The 14,553-nt window shown below is 47.5% G+C and overlaps 1 protein-coding gene across 1 annotated transcript in view; it reads right to left on the bottom strand.

Moving 5' to 3' along the window:
- Nucleotides 1-2,794: 2,794 nt before the first annotated feature.
- FRMPD3 (FERM and PDZ domain containing 3) overlaps nucleotides 2,795-14,553 on the bottom strand; it is an 86,863-nt gene continuing 75,104 nt past the window's right edge. The window contains exons 14-15 of the mRNA XM_081115353.1: nucleotides 8,847-9,668; nucleotides 2,795-6,729 (exon numbers count right to left, since the gene is read on the bottom strand). Coding sequence (XP_080971479.1) covers nucleotides 3,629-6,729; nucleotides 8,847-9,668 — 3,923 coding nt within the window. The 3' untranslated portion in view covers nucleotides 2,795-3,628. The remainder of the gene's footprint in view (nucleotides 6,730-8,846; nucleotides 9,669-14,553) is intronic.

Below are 14,553 nucleotides of genomic sequence, written 5' to 3'. Positions count from 1 at the left end.
CTCTCGGGACTGGTATATGGTACAGAGTGGCCAGAGAGCATCTGCTTCAGGCTCTGGCTCAGACCAAATGTGGCATGGATGCTGGTAGAAAAATGGCCTTCCCCGGTGTTTCTGACTACTGCAGATAATGACCCTGGGTCCACAGAAAAGGAGACCATTGGTCAGTCACCTCAGATTTTTCTGAAGATTTTGGAAAGCTGTTGGTGAAATTCAGCTGAGTCAGCAGGATGCTGGATGAGGGACCTGACTCCTTATCCTTTGATAGGAGGTGCCAGCCTGCCTGCCCTTGTCCAACTGCACTGCCCTGGATTAACCATTCCCAGAGGAGAGAGGGCCCATTTCACAAGGTCCAGAGATCTGGACAGTCATCCCATTCAACATTCATTTATTCAGCAAAAACTTATTGAAGAACTACTATGTGCTAGGTTCTGTGTGGGTATGTACCCAGGGTATAGAACCAAATATGCATGCTTTTTTTGACTGGAAGGAGCTACCAGTGTAGTTAAGGGCCAGAGGGGGTCCAAGTTTCTGGACTGTCCAGTTGGGCCATTTTGAAGGGCAGCAGGACTCACTGTTTTTCACTTGAGGGGGACAGGATCCCTGGCAGGCAGCTCCCACAAGAGTTCTGCTACCAAGGTTAAGCCTCTCACCCCTGATGGCCTCCTGCATGCAGATCAGAGCTCTGGTATGGTGCTGAGGAACATGTAGAGCAGCCCAGACTGACTACACCGTCTCTTGCTCCTCTGTGCATTGCCTCTTAACCGCTTTAGCCACGCCTTTGCAAACAGAAAAAAAAGTCTGTGCTCAATCTTTGGGAGGAAGTGACTGATCAGAGCCACTATACATGGTTGTGTAATATGTGCACACAGCCAAAGAGACCAGTGGGGCTGGGTGGAGCTAAAATGACCAAGCCACGTGGCCGCAGAGCTAGCATCACCCAGAGGGTGGGGTGCTTTTTTCTAATTCATCTTTTGGGGGGAGGTAGCAGGGGGAACATTTTTTTTTCTTTCTTTGTATTTAGAGAGAGAAAGGCAGGGAGATAGATAGACAGATAGATATTAATTTGTCGTTCCACTTATTTGTGCATTCATTGGTTGATTCTTGTATGTGCCCTGAGGGCAATCGAACCTGCACCTTGGCATATCGGGAAGACGCTCTAACCAACTGAGCTGCCTGGCCAAAGAGGAAGAAACTTTTCAAGTTGGCACGGAGGCACCTCATAGGCTAGTGGGGACCTGTGATTACCAGAAGGAAGTAAAAGAACAGAGAAACAAAAGCATTTGTCACCATTAGGTAACTCTGAAAAGCTAGAGAGGTCAGCCCTGCTTAGGGTCTTGTTGCTTCTATCTTATCAACCCCACCAAATAAATTGCCAGCAACCGTTGCAAAGGGTTTGCTAACTTAAAATATAAGGCAGTTGGGCTACACTATGAGGTAACTGAGTAACCTTTAAAGGGAGAGGTCCCTTTTCCCAATTCTGACCTGACAGCTGGACTAAAACCATGTCTCCTGCCTCCCAGGTCATCCAGTGCACAAGCCACAGAGCACATTGTGTTTCTGCCCCTACCCTGCCCCCACCCCCTTCAACTCTGAGGTCATAGCTATGGTGACCAGGTGAGATAGAGGCCTCATGGGCAAAAGACAGGAACAGACAGTATCCAACTCCTGTGACCCACAGGAGGCTTCTATAAGGAGCAGGCTCCTCAGCTGTCATCACCCACCGGGTCCCAGGTAGGTGGGAAGAGAGGCACAGAGAGAGCACCACCAACCAACAATTCAAGGATACAAGAACACTCACAAAGAGGCACTGCCAATGCTTATTGGGATAGTAAGATGAATAGATTTAATCATTCTTGTTTGAAAAACAAGACATAAATTAGTATATATATATATAATTTATATTTTATGTAGTATATATATATATTATATACAGACATTAGAAAATGTATCCTCTCCATGAGGCTGAGGGAGAGGTGAAGGATGGTGGTGGAATGACACAGGTGGGGCCTGAGTGGCGAAGGTGCAGGATCAAGAAGTTGGGAGAAGAGGAAGACCACATCAGCACTCAGGCTTGCAGTGGTCAAGGGGGAAAGGGTTTCCCACTGGCTGTATCTCTGGCCTACTAAACAACTTGGTTTTGTGGGAGGAGAGGCCAGGAAGGTGGAGCTGGCTTCTGCAGAAGGAGCTCCCCTAATCTTGCTGGGAGAAATTGCCACTCAGGGGGGCTTAATTGCATTAGGGGATACCAAGGTTGGATGGGGGTCAAGCACAGTGTACATCTTTATAAAACTCATGTAAGAATGGGAGATTTCACAGGGGTCTCTCATGTAATGATGATGAGAGGCAGACACAGGGTATGGGCATGTGGAAAAAATGGGGAGGTATGGAGAAGTGGATGAGAAGCAATCTATACAGAAGAAACATTGGCTTTCTTTGTTCCCTACAATGGGACAATTAGTAGGGACTCCGTGTCTTCACTCCCATGAAGGTTGTAGGGGGGCGGTGACAGCAGCAGTAGATGTGTGTCAAGGAGGATGCTAAACAGTGTGAATTCCCTTCCAGATGACTCCGGAGAGAGAGAGAGGTGCAGGACTGCACTTGGTAAGGCGCTCAGCTTCTTTTCTTAGAGAGACAAATCCACAGGGTCAATACACAGCCAAAAGCATATACTCAGGATTAACATATCACGCTAGCTTCCAGAAGTTTAAGATATAGTCATCAACACCCACCCCTATCCCCTAACCCCTTCCCACCCTCCCCCCACCCCCCACCCCCAATCTGTAGCTAAGTGGAACTCCTAAGGACAGCCTGTCTAGTAGAAATGTTGAGAGGAGCCGCATGCCTGCAGCTACAGACACTGTACTACGCTGGGCCAGGCCAGCTCAGAGGCCTGTGCTGGGTCTCCCCAGGGCAAACATTTTCATCAGGTACCTTAGCCAGAATGAGTGGGGTGATCCCAGATGCTTGCTCCCTAGTGGACTGAGCTGCCCTGCCCACCAGTGAGGGACAGGGCACTTTGGGGACGGCTGGTGTGGAGCTACTAAGCCTGGGAATGAGGGCTCCCGAGGCTGCCAGCCTGTTGGGCTGGCTGCAAACAGCCCTGTGTGGCTGTTTTTCTGGAGGACTATCACCCGGGCGTGAGCCCTCTGGGGTGGCTTCTGCAAAGTGGTGGGTGGGCTCTTTTCCCTCCACTAGGCCCTGTGGCCTGCTGCTACTGCTATTGCTCCCTGGAGGGGAGCAGATGCCAGAAGGAGCTCAAGGCCATCTGGCCTGCCTCCTTCAGGCCCTGGCTTCCCTGTGGCAATAAATGGAGCAGGAAGTGAGCCTGATGTCACCTCTCAGCCCTAGAGAAGAGATAAAATACAGCTCTGCAGTGGGCGTAGTGACGAGGGGCCTTGGCCCTCACAGTGACGCCTAGAGGCCAGGGAAGGGGTGAGGATACCCAGGGTAGCAGCAGCCTGGAGACCTCAGGGACAGCCTCAATGCTAGGAGTTTTGCTCCCTGGAGACTGAAGGCTCTTGGACCATGACTGGTCCAGCAGACACATACACTCATCACAGGATGCAAGGACCACAAAGCTCAAACCTGGGTCTGAGATTGGGGAAGTGGGGAGGCTTGGGCAGATGCCCTACTTAACAAGGGTTTTTAAGGGGTGAGTGAATGTGCTCATAACAGTCGCCGAAGTTGGGGATCCTGGTGGGTGCCCCGGGGATACCCCCATAGCTGCTGCTGCCTGCTGCTGTTGCTGCTGCTGCTGCTGCTGCTGCTGCTGCTGGTGGTGGTTCAGATTCCGGATGGTGGACTCCTCAGCAGCGCGCAGCAGGAAGGTGTAGTTCCTTACCACCTCTTCTACCTTGGCCAGCAGCTCTTGGCGCTGTGACTCGGAGCGCACAATGAACACCAGCCGCACGAAGGTCTCAATGAGGCTGCTCAGCACCTGGAAGCTGCCCGTGATGGCTGCCAGCATGTGAGTTGGGCTCTTGTCCACGTTGGCTACGCGGCGGCAGGAAGCCCGGAGCTCCTTAAACTTGAGAAACAGCTCCAGCTTGTACTCAGAGATCTGGGAGCCATAGGGCTTGGGAGCGCGGGCCTCAGGGCTGGCCACACATTGCCGCAGGACTGTCAGCAACTCGTTGGTGTCCAGCCGTGCAGCCAGGAAGCCGTCAGGCAGGCCATAGGCATGGGCCCGCAGGGCATTGATCTTGGCTAGGCTCCCCTCGAAGGTAGACACCCTCAGGTCAATTTCCTGGGTGCGGGAGGCCTCAGGGCTGCTGCTGCTGCAGGTGGCGGCATCCAGCACCTGCAGGGTCCTGCTCACTACGGGCACCACCTTCTCATCCAGCTTCATACCAGGCAGGATCTTCATGGGGATGGAGTAGGAGAGCTCATCCTTGCCATCACTGGCATCATCCGCTATGTCACACTTGCGGTAGTAGAAGCAGTAGCGGATGGAGCAGCACTTGCTGCTTTCACTGTCCTCGTCCAACTCGGCGGGCTTCCGGTACACCTCTTCTGGCAGTGAGAACACGGCCATCGGTCTGGGGCCTTTGGTCTCAGGAGCAACTTGAACATATGAGGGGTCTCCTAGGGTTGGTGACTCCAGAGGCTTGCTTTTGGGACCCAAGCCTAGGGAGAGGCCTGTCTCTACCTCCTTGGCCTCCCTGGGCAGCATGCCCAGGGGTGGCTGTGGATAGATGTCCGAAGTCAGTGAGGCCCTATCACCCTGGTCCGGCTCACTGATACTATAGCGGCGCATAAGTTTCCTATAGTTGGGAGCTCCCAGACACTCGCCCCCTGAGGCACATGTGCTCAGGCACGAAATACCGCTCTCAGGGTCTGAGCGGCACTCTCGGGATTCCAGGCTGGTGGAGCGGATGCGCCGGACATTGGTGGGACTGCCAAGGTTCAAGTCTGGGCCAGCCTCTGGCTGCCTCTGGGTAGGCAGGACCTTGTCCTTCTCCCTCCCTTGGAGGCCGGGCACTGGTGTCTGGGGCGCCTGTGGCCGACCCCCCCGGCAGATGCGCTTACAATCACAGCTGCGTCTCTGCTCACGGGACATGCCAGGCCCCTGCTGTATAGGGCTGCTGCGTAGCTGGCAGCTGCAGCGGCCTGGTGCTGGAGGTTGGAGGTATTCAGTGCCCGGCAGCTCCCCCTGGCTTGGTGGCTTTAGAAGTTCCTCAAGGAACTCCAACTCATACTGCTTTACCTTCTGCAGCTGGGCCTGCCGCTCATCGGTTTCCTTCTTTTGGCGTGTTGGGAAGGTGGCAGAGAATAAATTGCGTAGCCTGAAAGGACCTCGAGATGATTTGGGCTTTGTGGGGCCTTCGGAGGTCACTTGGGCTCCATCCAGGGTTGTTTCAAGCTTCCTAGAGGGCATGGTGCTCACCTGACGGCTGGCAGCCTGGGGCCTCAGTGGGCTCTGGCCTTGAGGAAGGCAGCTGGGGCTCTGGCCTCGGGACAGGCTGATGGGGCTATGGCCTCGCGGTTGGAAGCTGGGGCTGTGGCCTCGTGGCTGGAAGCTGGGGCTGTGGCCTCGCGGTTGGAAGCTGGGACTGTGGCCTCGTGGCTGGAAGCTGGGGCTGTGGCCTCGTGGCTGGAAGCTGGGGCTGTGGCCTTGAGACTGGAGGCTGGGACTTTGCAGAGCTATGGGGTAGCCAGCTCGGGAAACCAGGCTGGTCTCCTCAAGCTTGCTGCTTTGGGGTGTGCTCTCCAGCTGCCCCTTCTCCCCTTGGCTGGAGATGGTGCTCTGCTTATGCAGGGAAGGCTTAACAACCTCTGGCCCACCCTTGCCTGCCACTTCCCCTGTAGCTTGCTTGCCCACCGACTCTCGACTTGCTCTCAAATGATAGCTTTTGGGAGGGAAACTTTGAACAGGCAGCCTATCCTTTTGTGGGGAGAGGTGCAGGCTGTCAGCCCGGCTACCTGTGGTTACTCTGGAGCTGGAAGAGACCTCTGGGCTTATTTTGAATTTAAGATTCTTATTGGCACTGCCACTCATCATGCTGACCTCTGGCTTCCCCACGCTGGCTTCCAGCCTCCTTTCCCCACTGCTGGAAGGGTTCCCCAAGGGCCCGCCAGGGGCAGGTAGACTCTTAGTGTGAACCACCTGCTGTAGGGCAGCTGAGATGATAGCTGGGGTCACACTGCCCTTTGGGTCCAGGATAAGCTTGGGGCTCAACCTGACCTCCTTTGGCAGGTTCCCCCTTAGCTCAGAGACCTGCTCTTCACTGAGGGATGGTGTGGCCGCCCTCAGTGACATCTCTAGGCCTGCCTTAGTGTAGCTAGGCCCTTTGTCTTCAGGAACTGGGGACAGCAGGCTCAGATTCTTCTGCTCATTAAGCTGTGGAGACAGTGCTGGGTGCACTGCCAGGGCATATGTTCGCTCTCGCTGTGACTGAGCCTCTGGCTGGGGCAGCTTCCTCCGAGCGCCAGAGGGACCAGGGCTCTGGCCTGTGACAGCTGGCTGGAGGGATGGGTTGGGATCCGGGCGCCCAAGAGAGTAAGGGGCTGTGAGAACAGCCTGGGCTGCGCAGCTCTGGATCCGGAAAGGCAGGTCCTTGCGGGTCAGAAGACTGTCTTTGTTGAGGTGCTGGGTCAGGAAGTAGGTGGTGTTCTGGTGCTGCTTCATGGCAGACATCATCTCCGACATGTCTGTGAGCTCCGAAGAGTTGGTTTCATGGCCCGAGTCCAGCGATGATTCAGGGGTGATTGTGGCCAGCACAATCAGACCTGGAGGAACAGGGACAGGGCTTGCTGCACTTAACTCAGATCAAGTCCTCTCCCAATCATTTGTAGAGAGTTTATGGGGGCCAAGGTTAGCCAGCAGTACTGCAAGTTGGGCAAAGCCAGTCAAGCCTGGTGGGACTGCAGGGCTGAGGGTGGGCAGAGTGGAGGGGAGGGGACAATGAGAGGCAAGCTGGGGAGGTGTTATGAAGGGCTAGAATCCAGAAGAGAACAAAAGAGGCACAAAGAAGATCTGGGCACTTTGATGGCAAATTAACATGCAAAACACATGCAAAAAACATGCTAATCATCACTATTTTTAGATTCCATGGCCAGTAAATTTTTGTTAATTGTTCTGAAGAGGGCTGGCAAAGACAGGTCCCTCTCTATCTGGCCCCCCTCATCTGGCAAGGCCTACCAGCTGAGTTCTTGCAGCTGAGGCCATTTAGCTGAGATTGTCCTCCCTCTGGCTACCACATGGGCCTCTAGCCTTGGAGCAGCTAGTGCTTAGAGCTCCACAAATGGGAGCTGCCTGTCACCAAGGATGCCCTCAAATACAGAAAAGGCATGTGTTGGTACTCTCTCTGGTCTGGCAGGCTCCCTCTGACCTCCAACTTCTTCACCCTCTATGTGAACATTTTTTCCCTCCTCATGTGCTTTTTCATGTGCCTTACTTCCCTCTATTCCTTTTCTGTTGCTGTATCACTGACCACTTCTTTTTAAGTTGTATGTTTATGGAAGTATGTATGGGTGCATGTCTGACACGTGTGTTTGTCTACAAAGTGGACATATGTGTGTATAGAACAGATAATAACATGCATGTTGTATGATTTTCCCAACAAATAATAATTAATAATATCCCTAGCTGGTTTGGCTCAGTGGATAGAGCAGTGGTTCTCAACTTTCCTAATGCCGCGACCCTTTAATACAGTGCTTCATGTTGTGGTGACCCCCAACCATAAAATTATTTTCGTTGCTACTTCATAACTGTAATTTTGCTACTGTTATGAATCGTAATGCAAATATCTGATATGCAGGATGTATTTTCATTGTTGATGTCATCACGCCGGGTACTCATATGTGGGTGTATCTGCATGTGGGTGGACCTGCCTGTAGACGGATAGAAGAGCGGTGTCTCGGTTCCTAAGACCATTGAAAATATGTGTTTTCTGATGGTCTTAGGCAACCCCTGTGAAAGGGTCGTTCGACCCCCAAAGGGGTCGCGACCCACAGGTTGAGAACTGCTGGGATAGAGCGTCGGCCTGTGGACTGAAGGGTCCCGGGTTTGAGTCCCACTAAGGGCACATGTCTAGGTTGCCGGTTCCATCCCCAGTAGGGGGCGTGCAGGAGGGCAGATAATCAATGATTCTCTCTCATCATTGATGTTTCTATCTCTCTCTCCCTTTCCCTTCCTCTCTGAAATCAATAAAAAATATATTGTAAAAATAATAATTAATAATAATAACTAACACTTACTGAGTCCTTTCTATGTGCTCAAGTGCTTTGCATGAATGATCTTATTTAAATCTCACAACAACCCTATGTGATATGACTGTTGTTATCAAACCCATTTAAGGTGACAAAAGTGAGGCTCAGAGAGGGTAAGTGCCTTGCCAAGGTCACACTGAAAGTGAGTAAGGAAGACCGGACTTGAGTGCATCTGATTGAGAGCCCATGTTCTTAGGCAGAATAAAGACCTCTGCCTTGAGCAGTGAAGACTCCTGGCTCCTCTGATCCCAGGTCGCTAGGTGGTTACTGGGTTATTTGGTTTTTCTTCCAGTTATGTGCATGCTGGAAGTCCTTTGCCTATCTTCTATATCTCTTACAATTTTGCTTTGGTCCTCCATCCTAGCCTGGATCCATAGCTTGCATGGCCCCAATCCCTGGGGTCCATCTACAAGACATTTCCAGAGATAGAATGGCAAGAGCCAGAGCTCTAGCTAGAGCTGAGCAGCAGACCCCTGCCATAACATCATTGCTCCCCAACACTATCTGAACCACCTCTGGCCCATCCACTGTCCTGACACACCACAGTGACTTTGATCTCTGCTTAGGAAAAAGCAATGTCACCTGCTGACCCTGCCTGGAAAAGGAGGCAAGAATGAAGAGGAATGGGCCATTACCTGCAGTCTGTGGGGGTGGAGGGTGTGGTCCATCCTCTGATGCTGCCAAGGCTTCCAGAGCCTGCAGAGTGGACACTAGTGCATCATCCAACTCCTGGGCATGATCTCGGACAGTACGGGTCTGCATGCTATCAATCAATGTCACTGGAATCTCATCATACAGGAGCCCACGCAGGTGGCGTCCTTGTTCCTGGCTCTGGGCGGCCCGGCGCTTGGAGTCATCCTCATCAGAACTGTTGTCTCGGAAACCAGGAGGTGGGGCAGCAATGGCAGGCAACAGGGAAGTACTCTCATCTTCCTCCTCTTCTTCCTCCTCACTCCCAGGGGGTGGAAGTGACATCAAGTCTACAATATTATCACGAGAGGAACCAGGTCTCCCGCCTTTGCGAGGACCCAGCTGCTCCTGGAGTTTGGCTTTGCAAGAGTCACAGTAAAAATTTAGGGCTTCAGCCCCAAGGGAATTGTCCAAGGTATAAGATCTGGCCCTACTGGCACAAGGCTCGTGGTCTAGACTGGCTGCATCAAAGTCATCAGGGACCACATTGTAACCTTGGCCAGAGCTTTTGGAAGTGGGGTCAGATTTGGTCCGGGGCCTGGTCTCCTCAAAGAAGATTAAATTCTCATTGACATCTGTCCGGCTTTCCTGCTCCTTCCTTTGTTCCCGCATGTGGAGGTAGCAAAAGCTGACAAGCTCAGAGTCGGCAGGCGGGGGTGTGCAGCGGCTCGACTTCCTGGGGCTGGTGCCCACGCTGCCCACATAACTACTCTCCTTTTTCCCCAGGTGGCCCCCAGTGACAGGGCGATGGGCACTGTGCATGTAATCTAAACCCAGAAAGAGAATCAACAGGTGAGCCTTGGTAATGAGGATTGTGGTGGAGCTCTCATGGTGTCTCTGGCCTGGGTCTATTGTGCACAGTTGGATGGCAGGTACCAAGAGAGCCTCACCTGGCTGCTAAGGATTAGGGGAAAGAGAATCAATTGCCCATGTTGCTGCTGGCCCTGAAAGTAGAGTGAGTAGAATAGAATGGCTTGAGTTGCTAATAGCCCCATCACCTCTGAAATGGGAAAAGCATGGGGTGAGGTGGGGTAGGGGTAAACACCTTGGTATTTGGGCATGGCTGGCCTCTTACATGGATAGGTCTGAGGGTCACCTATAAGTATACTTAAATAACTGATATTTGTTTTATGTCATTCTTGGAACTGTCCCTGCACCCACCCTTTTCAGAGCCTTTCCAACTTCCAGTGCTCTGTCACTCTTGCATTATGTTGGATGTCTTCTAGCAGAAGGAAATAAATCTGACAAATAACTATTGTTTTAATGAGAAAGTGTAAAACAGGCTACACTACATACAATGCCTGCGATGTTGCCCTTCAGAGAGGACTGTCAGTGGAGGGACGTCTAGAATTCTGGGCATCTGAATGTATAAAGCATATAAGAGATATGCTGGGATGTATATATATGGGGGGAGAGGGTGGGAAGGACATTGTTACAATTCCTCAAATCTCATTATTGCTCTGTATTCATGTAGGACCAGCCTATCCACTACACATACATGTGGCAAAATGTTCTGCCAAACAGCTTTTATTTATTTATTTATTTATTTATTTATTTATTTTTTGTTAATACTCATCCGAGGATATTTTTTCCATTGATTATTTTTAGAGAGAGTGGAAGGGAGGGAGGGGGAGAGAGAGAGGTAGAGAATCATCAATGTGAAAAAGACACATCGATTGGTTGCCTCCCACACATGCCCCAACCAGGGTTGGGGACCAAACCTATAACCCAAGTATGTGCCCTTAACCGGGAATCGAACCTGAAACCCTTAGGTTCGTGTGCTGACACTCTAACCACTGAACCACACTGGCCAGGGAAACAGCTTTTAATGATGGTAGGTCTGTGCCTTTGAGGATTACCTATATCAAATGCTTCATCTGTCTCTCTCTTAGTCTGTTTTGAGGGCCCCTCCCTATGATATCTGTGAAAATATACTCAGACAATGCCAAATCAGTTTGCTATGAGACAGGTATCAAGTAAGCACTAATTTAGGCTAAGGTCATCAGACATTATCCCATTTAATCCTTATAACAACCCAATGAGGTTGGTGTTATTATTATCCCCATTTTACAGAGAAAACTAATCCAGTTGGTTATATAATTTACCTAAGGTCACATGAGTCATAAATGGCAGTCTGGATTTGAGCTCAGGTCTGAGGGACCACAAAGCCCTTGTTTTTAACTACTACCAGATAGTTCATCACGGTGATCAAGAATGCCTTCAAATGCCTCTGAAATTCCAATTTGACAGGGTCAAGGTGTTAGATTTTTACTAGAGCTTACAGCTACCACAAAAGCACAGTGCTGGCACTTAACAATAGAGTCCCAAAATACATGAAGCAAAAGCTGACTGAATCAAAAGGAGAAATATACAAGCCAAAAGGAATAGTTGAAGACTTCAATGCCCGCTTTCAATAATGGAAATAACAAACAAGCAGAAGATCAACAAGGAAATAGAGGACCTGAGCAACACTATAAATCTATAGAACATGCCACATAATAGCAGCAGAATATATATTCTTCTCAAGCGTACCTGGAATCTTCTCCAGGATAGACCACATTTTAGGTCATAAAATAAGCCTCAGTAAATTTAAAAGGAATGAAATCATACCAAATATGTTTTTTGAGCACAACAGAATTAAATTAGAAATCAGTAACAGAAGAAAATTTGTAACATTCAGATTAATGTGGAAATTAAACATTGCTAAAAAACCAATGGTTCAAGGAACAGATTGCAAGGGAAGCTAGAAAATATTTTGGGATGAAGGAAAATGAAGATACAACACACTAAAACTCGTGGGATCTCTCTAAATTAGTGTTTAGAGACAAATTTATAGCTGTAAGTGCCTACATTAAAAAATAAGAAAGATTGCACATCAATAACTCAAACTTCCACCTTAACAGACTTGAAAAAGGAGAGCAAACTACACACAAAGGGAGTAGAAGAAAAGAAATAGTAGTGTATAGAGTATAGAAAAATAAGAGATAATAAAATTAAAAGTTGGCTCTTTGAAAAGGTCAATGAAATTGACACACATTAGCTGTGTAGAACAAGCCAAAAAAAAAAAAGAGAGAGAGAGAGAGAAGTTTCAAATTAGTAAAATCACAAAAAAGAAAAGGGTCATCACTACTGACTACAGATACAGAATTGATTATATGGAAAAATCATGAATAAGTTTATACCAAAAAAATTAGGTAACCTAGATCAAATGAACAAATTCCTAGACATATAGAAACTATCAAAACTGACTCAAAAAGATAGGAAATATGAATAGGCTAATAACAGGAAAAGAATTAATAATTAAAAATTCCGCTAAAACCGGTTTGGCTCAGTGGATAGAGCGTCGGCCTGCAGACTGAAAGGTCCCGGGTTCGATTCTGGACAAGGGCATGTACCTGGGTTGCGGGCACTTCCCCAGTGGGGGATGTGCAGGAGGCAGCTGATCGATGTTTCTCTCTCATCAATGTTTCTAACTCTCTATCTCTCTCCCTTCCTCTCTGTAAAAAAATCAATAAAATATATTAAAAAAAAAAATTCCCCCTCTTGCCCTAGCTGGTTTTGTTCAATGGATAGAGCGTGGGCCTATGGACTGAAGAACCCAGGGCTTGATTCCAGTCAAGGGCACATGCCCGGGTTGTGGGCTCGATCCCCAGTAGGGGGCACGCAGGAAGGAGCTGATCAGTGATTCTCTCTCATCATTGATGTTTTTATTTCTCTTTCCTCTCTGAAATAAATAAAAAATATATTAGAAAAAAATTCCTCCTCTCCCCTGACAAAAAAATAAAAATAAAGGTCAGGCCCAGATGGCTTTACTGGTGAATTTTTCCAATGCTCAAAGAAGCATTTACACTAAACTTTTCCAAAAATAGAATAGGAGGGAGCACTTCTCAACTCATTCTATGAGGCCAATATTACCTGCATACCAAAACCAGACAAAGACATCACAGGAAAACTATAGAGCAATATTTATTATGAATATAGATACTCCTCAACAAAATAGTAGACATTTAAATCCAACAACATATCAAAAGAATTTTACACCATAACCAATTGGCATTTATTTCAGAAATGCAAAGTTGGTTTAACATTCAAAAATCAATTAATGCAATACACCATGTTAATAGAATAGAGGACAAAATCCAATGATCATCTCAATGGACACAGAAAAATCATTTGACAAAAGTTACCACCCTCTCATGATAAAAATCAATGAGTTAGAAATGAAAGGGAACTTCCTCGATATGATAAAGGCTATCTATGAAAAACTGAGAGTAACATCATATTGGATGGTCAAAGACTGAAAGCTTTCCCCTCAAGATAAGGAAAAAGTCCAGAATTTTTGTTCTGACCACTTCTATTCAACACTGTCCTGAAAGTTCTAGCAGGGACTACTAGACAGTAAATTGAAATATAAAGCATCCAATGGGAAAGGAAGGAGGAAAAGTATCTCTATTTCCAAATGTCATGATTTTGTACATTAAAAAAGTAAGCAATTCCTAATAATAAACTACTAGAAATAAACAAGCTCAGCAAGTTTGCAGGATAAAAGCTTAACATACAAAAATCAATTGTATTTTTATACACTAGCAATGAACAATCTGATAGCAAAATTAGGAAATGATTCTATTTTTTTTTTCCACTAATCCTCACCTGAGAATATTTTTCCTTTGATTTTTAGGGAGAGTGGAAGAGAGAGGGAAAGATAAAGAGAAACATTAATAATGCAAGAGAAACACATCGATTGGTTGTCTCCTGCATACACCCCAACCAGGGCCTGGGCTGGGGAGGAGCTTGCAACCAAGGTTCGTGCCTTTGACTGGAATTGAACCTCGGACCCTTGGGTCCGCAGGCTGATGCTCTTTCCACTGAGCTAAACCAGCTAGGGTGGGAAATGATTCTATTTATAATAGCACCAAAAAGAATAAAATACTTAGGCATACATTTAACAAAAGAAGGACTAGACTTGTATACTGGAAACTAAAAATAAATTTTTGAAAGAAATTAAATAATGGTGAAAGCCTGGGAGGGGTGAATATGGGGTGGAGGAGGGGTCAATGGGAAAACAAACAAACAAAGGGGATACCTATAATACTTTCAACAATAAAGATACATTTAAAAATGAAATTAAATAAGATTTAAATAAATGGAAAGACATTCTATGCTCATGAATTGGAAAATTTAATAATGTTAAGATGACAATACTTCCCAAATTGATCTACAGATTCAACACACTCCTATCAGAATTCCAACTGACTGTAGAAATTGACAAGCTAATTCAAAAATTCATATTGAATCACAAGGAACCCAGAATAACCAAAACAAACTTTAAAAAGAACAAAGTAGGAGGATTCACTATTCTTTATTTCAAAGCATACTACAAAGCAACAGTAATCAAGATAGTGTGGTACTAGCATAAGGATAGACATATGAATCACTGGAATAGAATTGAAAGTCCAGAAAGAAATCTTTATGTTATGTTCAAATAGCCCAATTTAAAAATTGGCAAAGGATTAGAATAGATAGTTCTTCAAAGAAGATATACAAATGGCCAATAAGCACATGCAAAGATGTTCAACATTATCAGCTATGATGCAAATCAAAACCACAAAGATACACTTCACACCCACTACAAAGGATGTAATAAAAAAGATA

The sequence above is a fragment of the Myotis nattereri genome (assembly GCF_964212035.1).
Source record: "Myotis nattereri genome assembly, chromosome: X".
Classification (NCBI taxonomy): Eukaryota; Metazoa; Chordata; class Mammalia; order Chiroptera; family Vespertilionidae; genus Myotis; species Myotis nattereri.
Note: the sequence above shows the minus strand (reverse complement) of the source record. Positions and strands in the feature narration are given on the sequence as shown.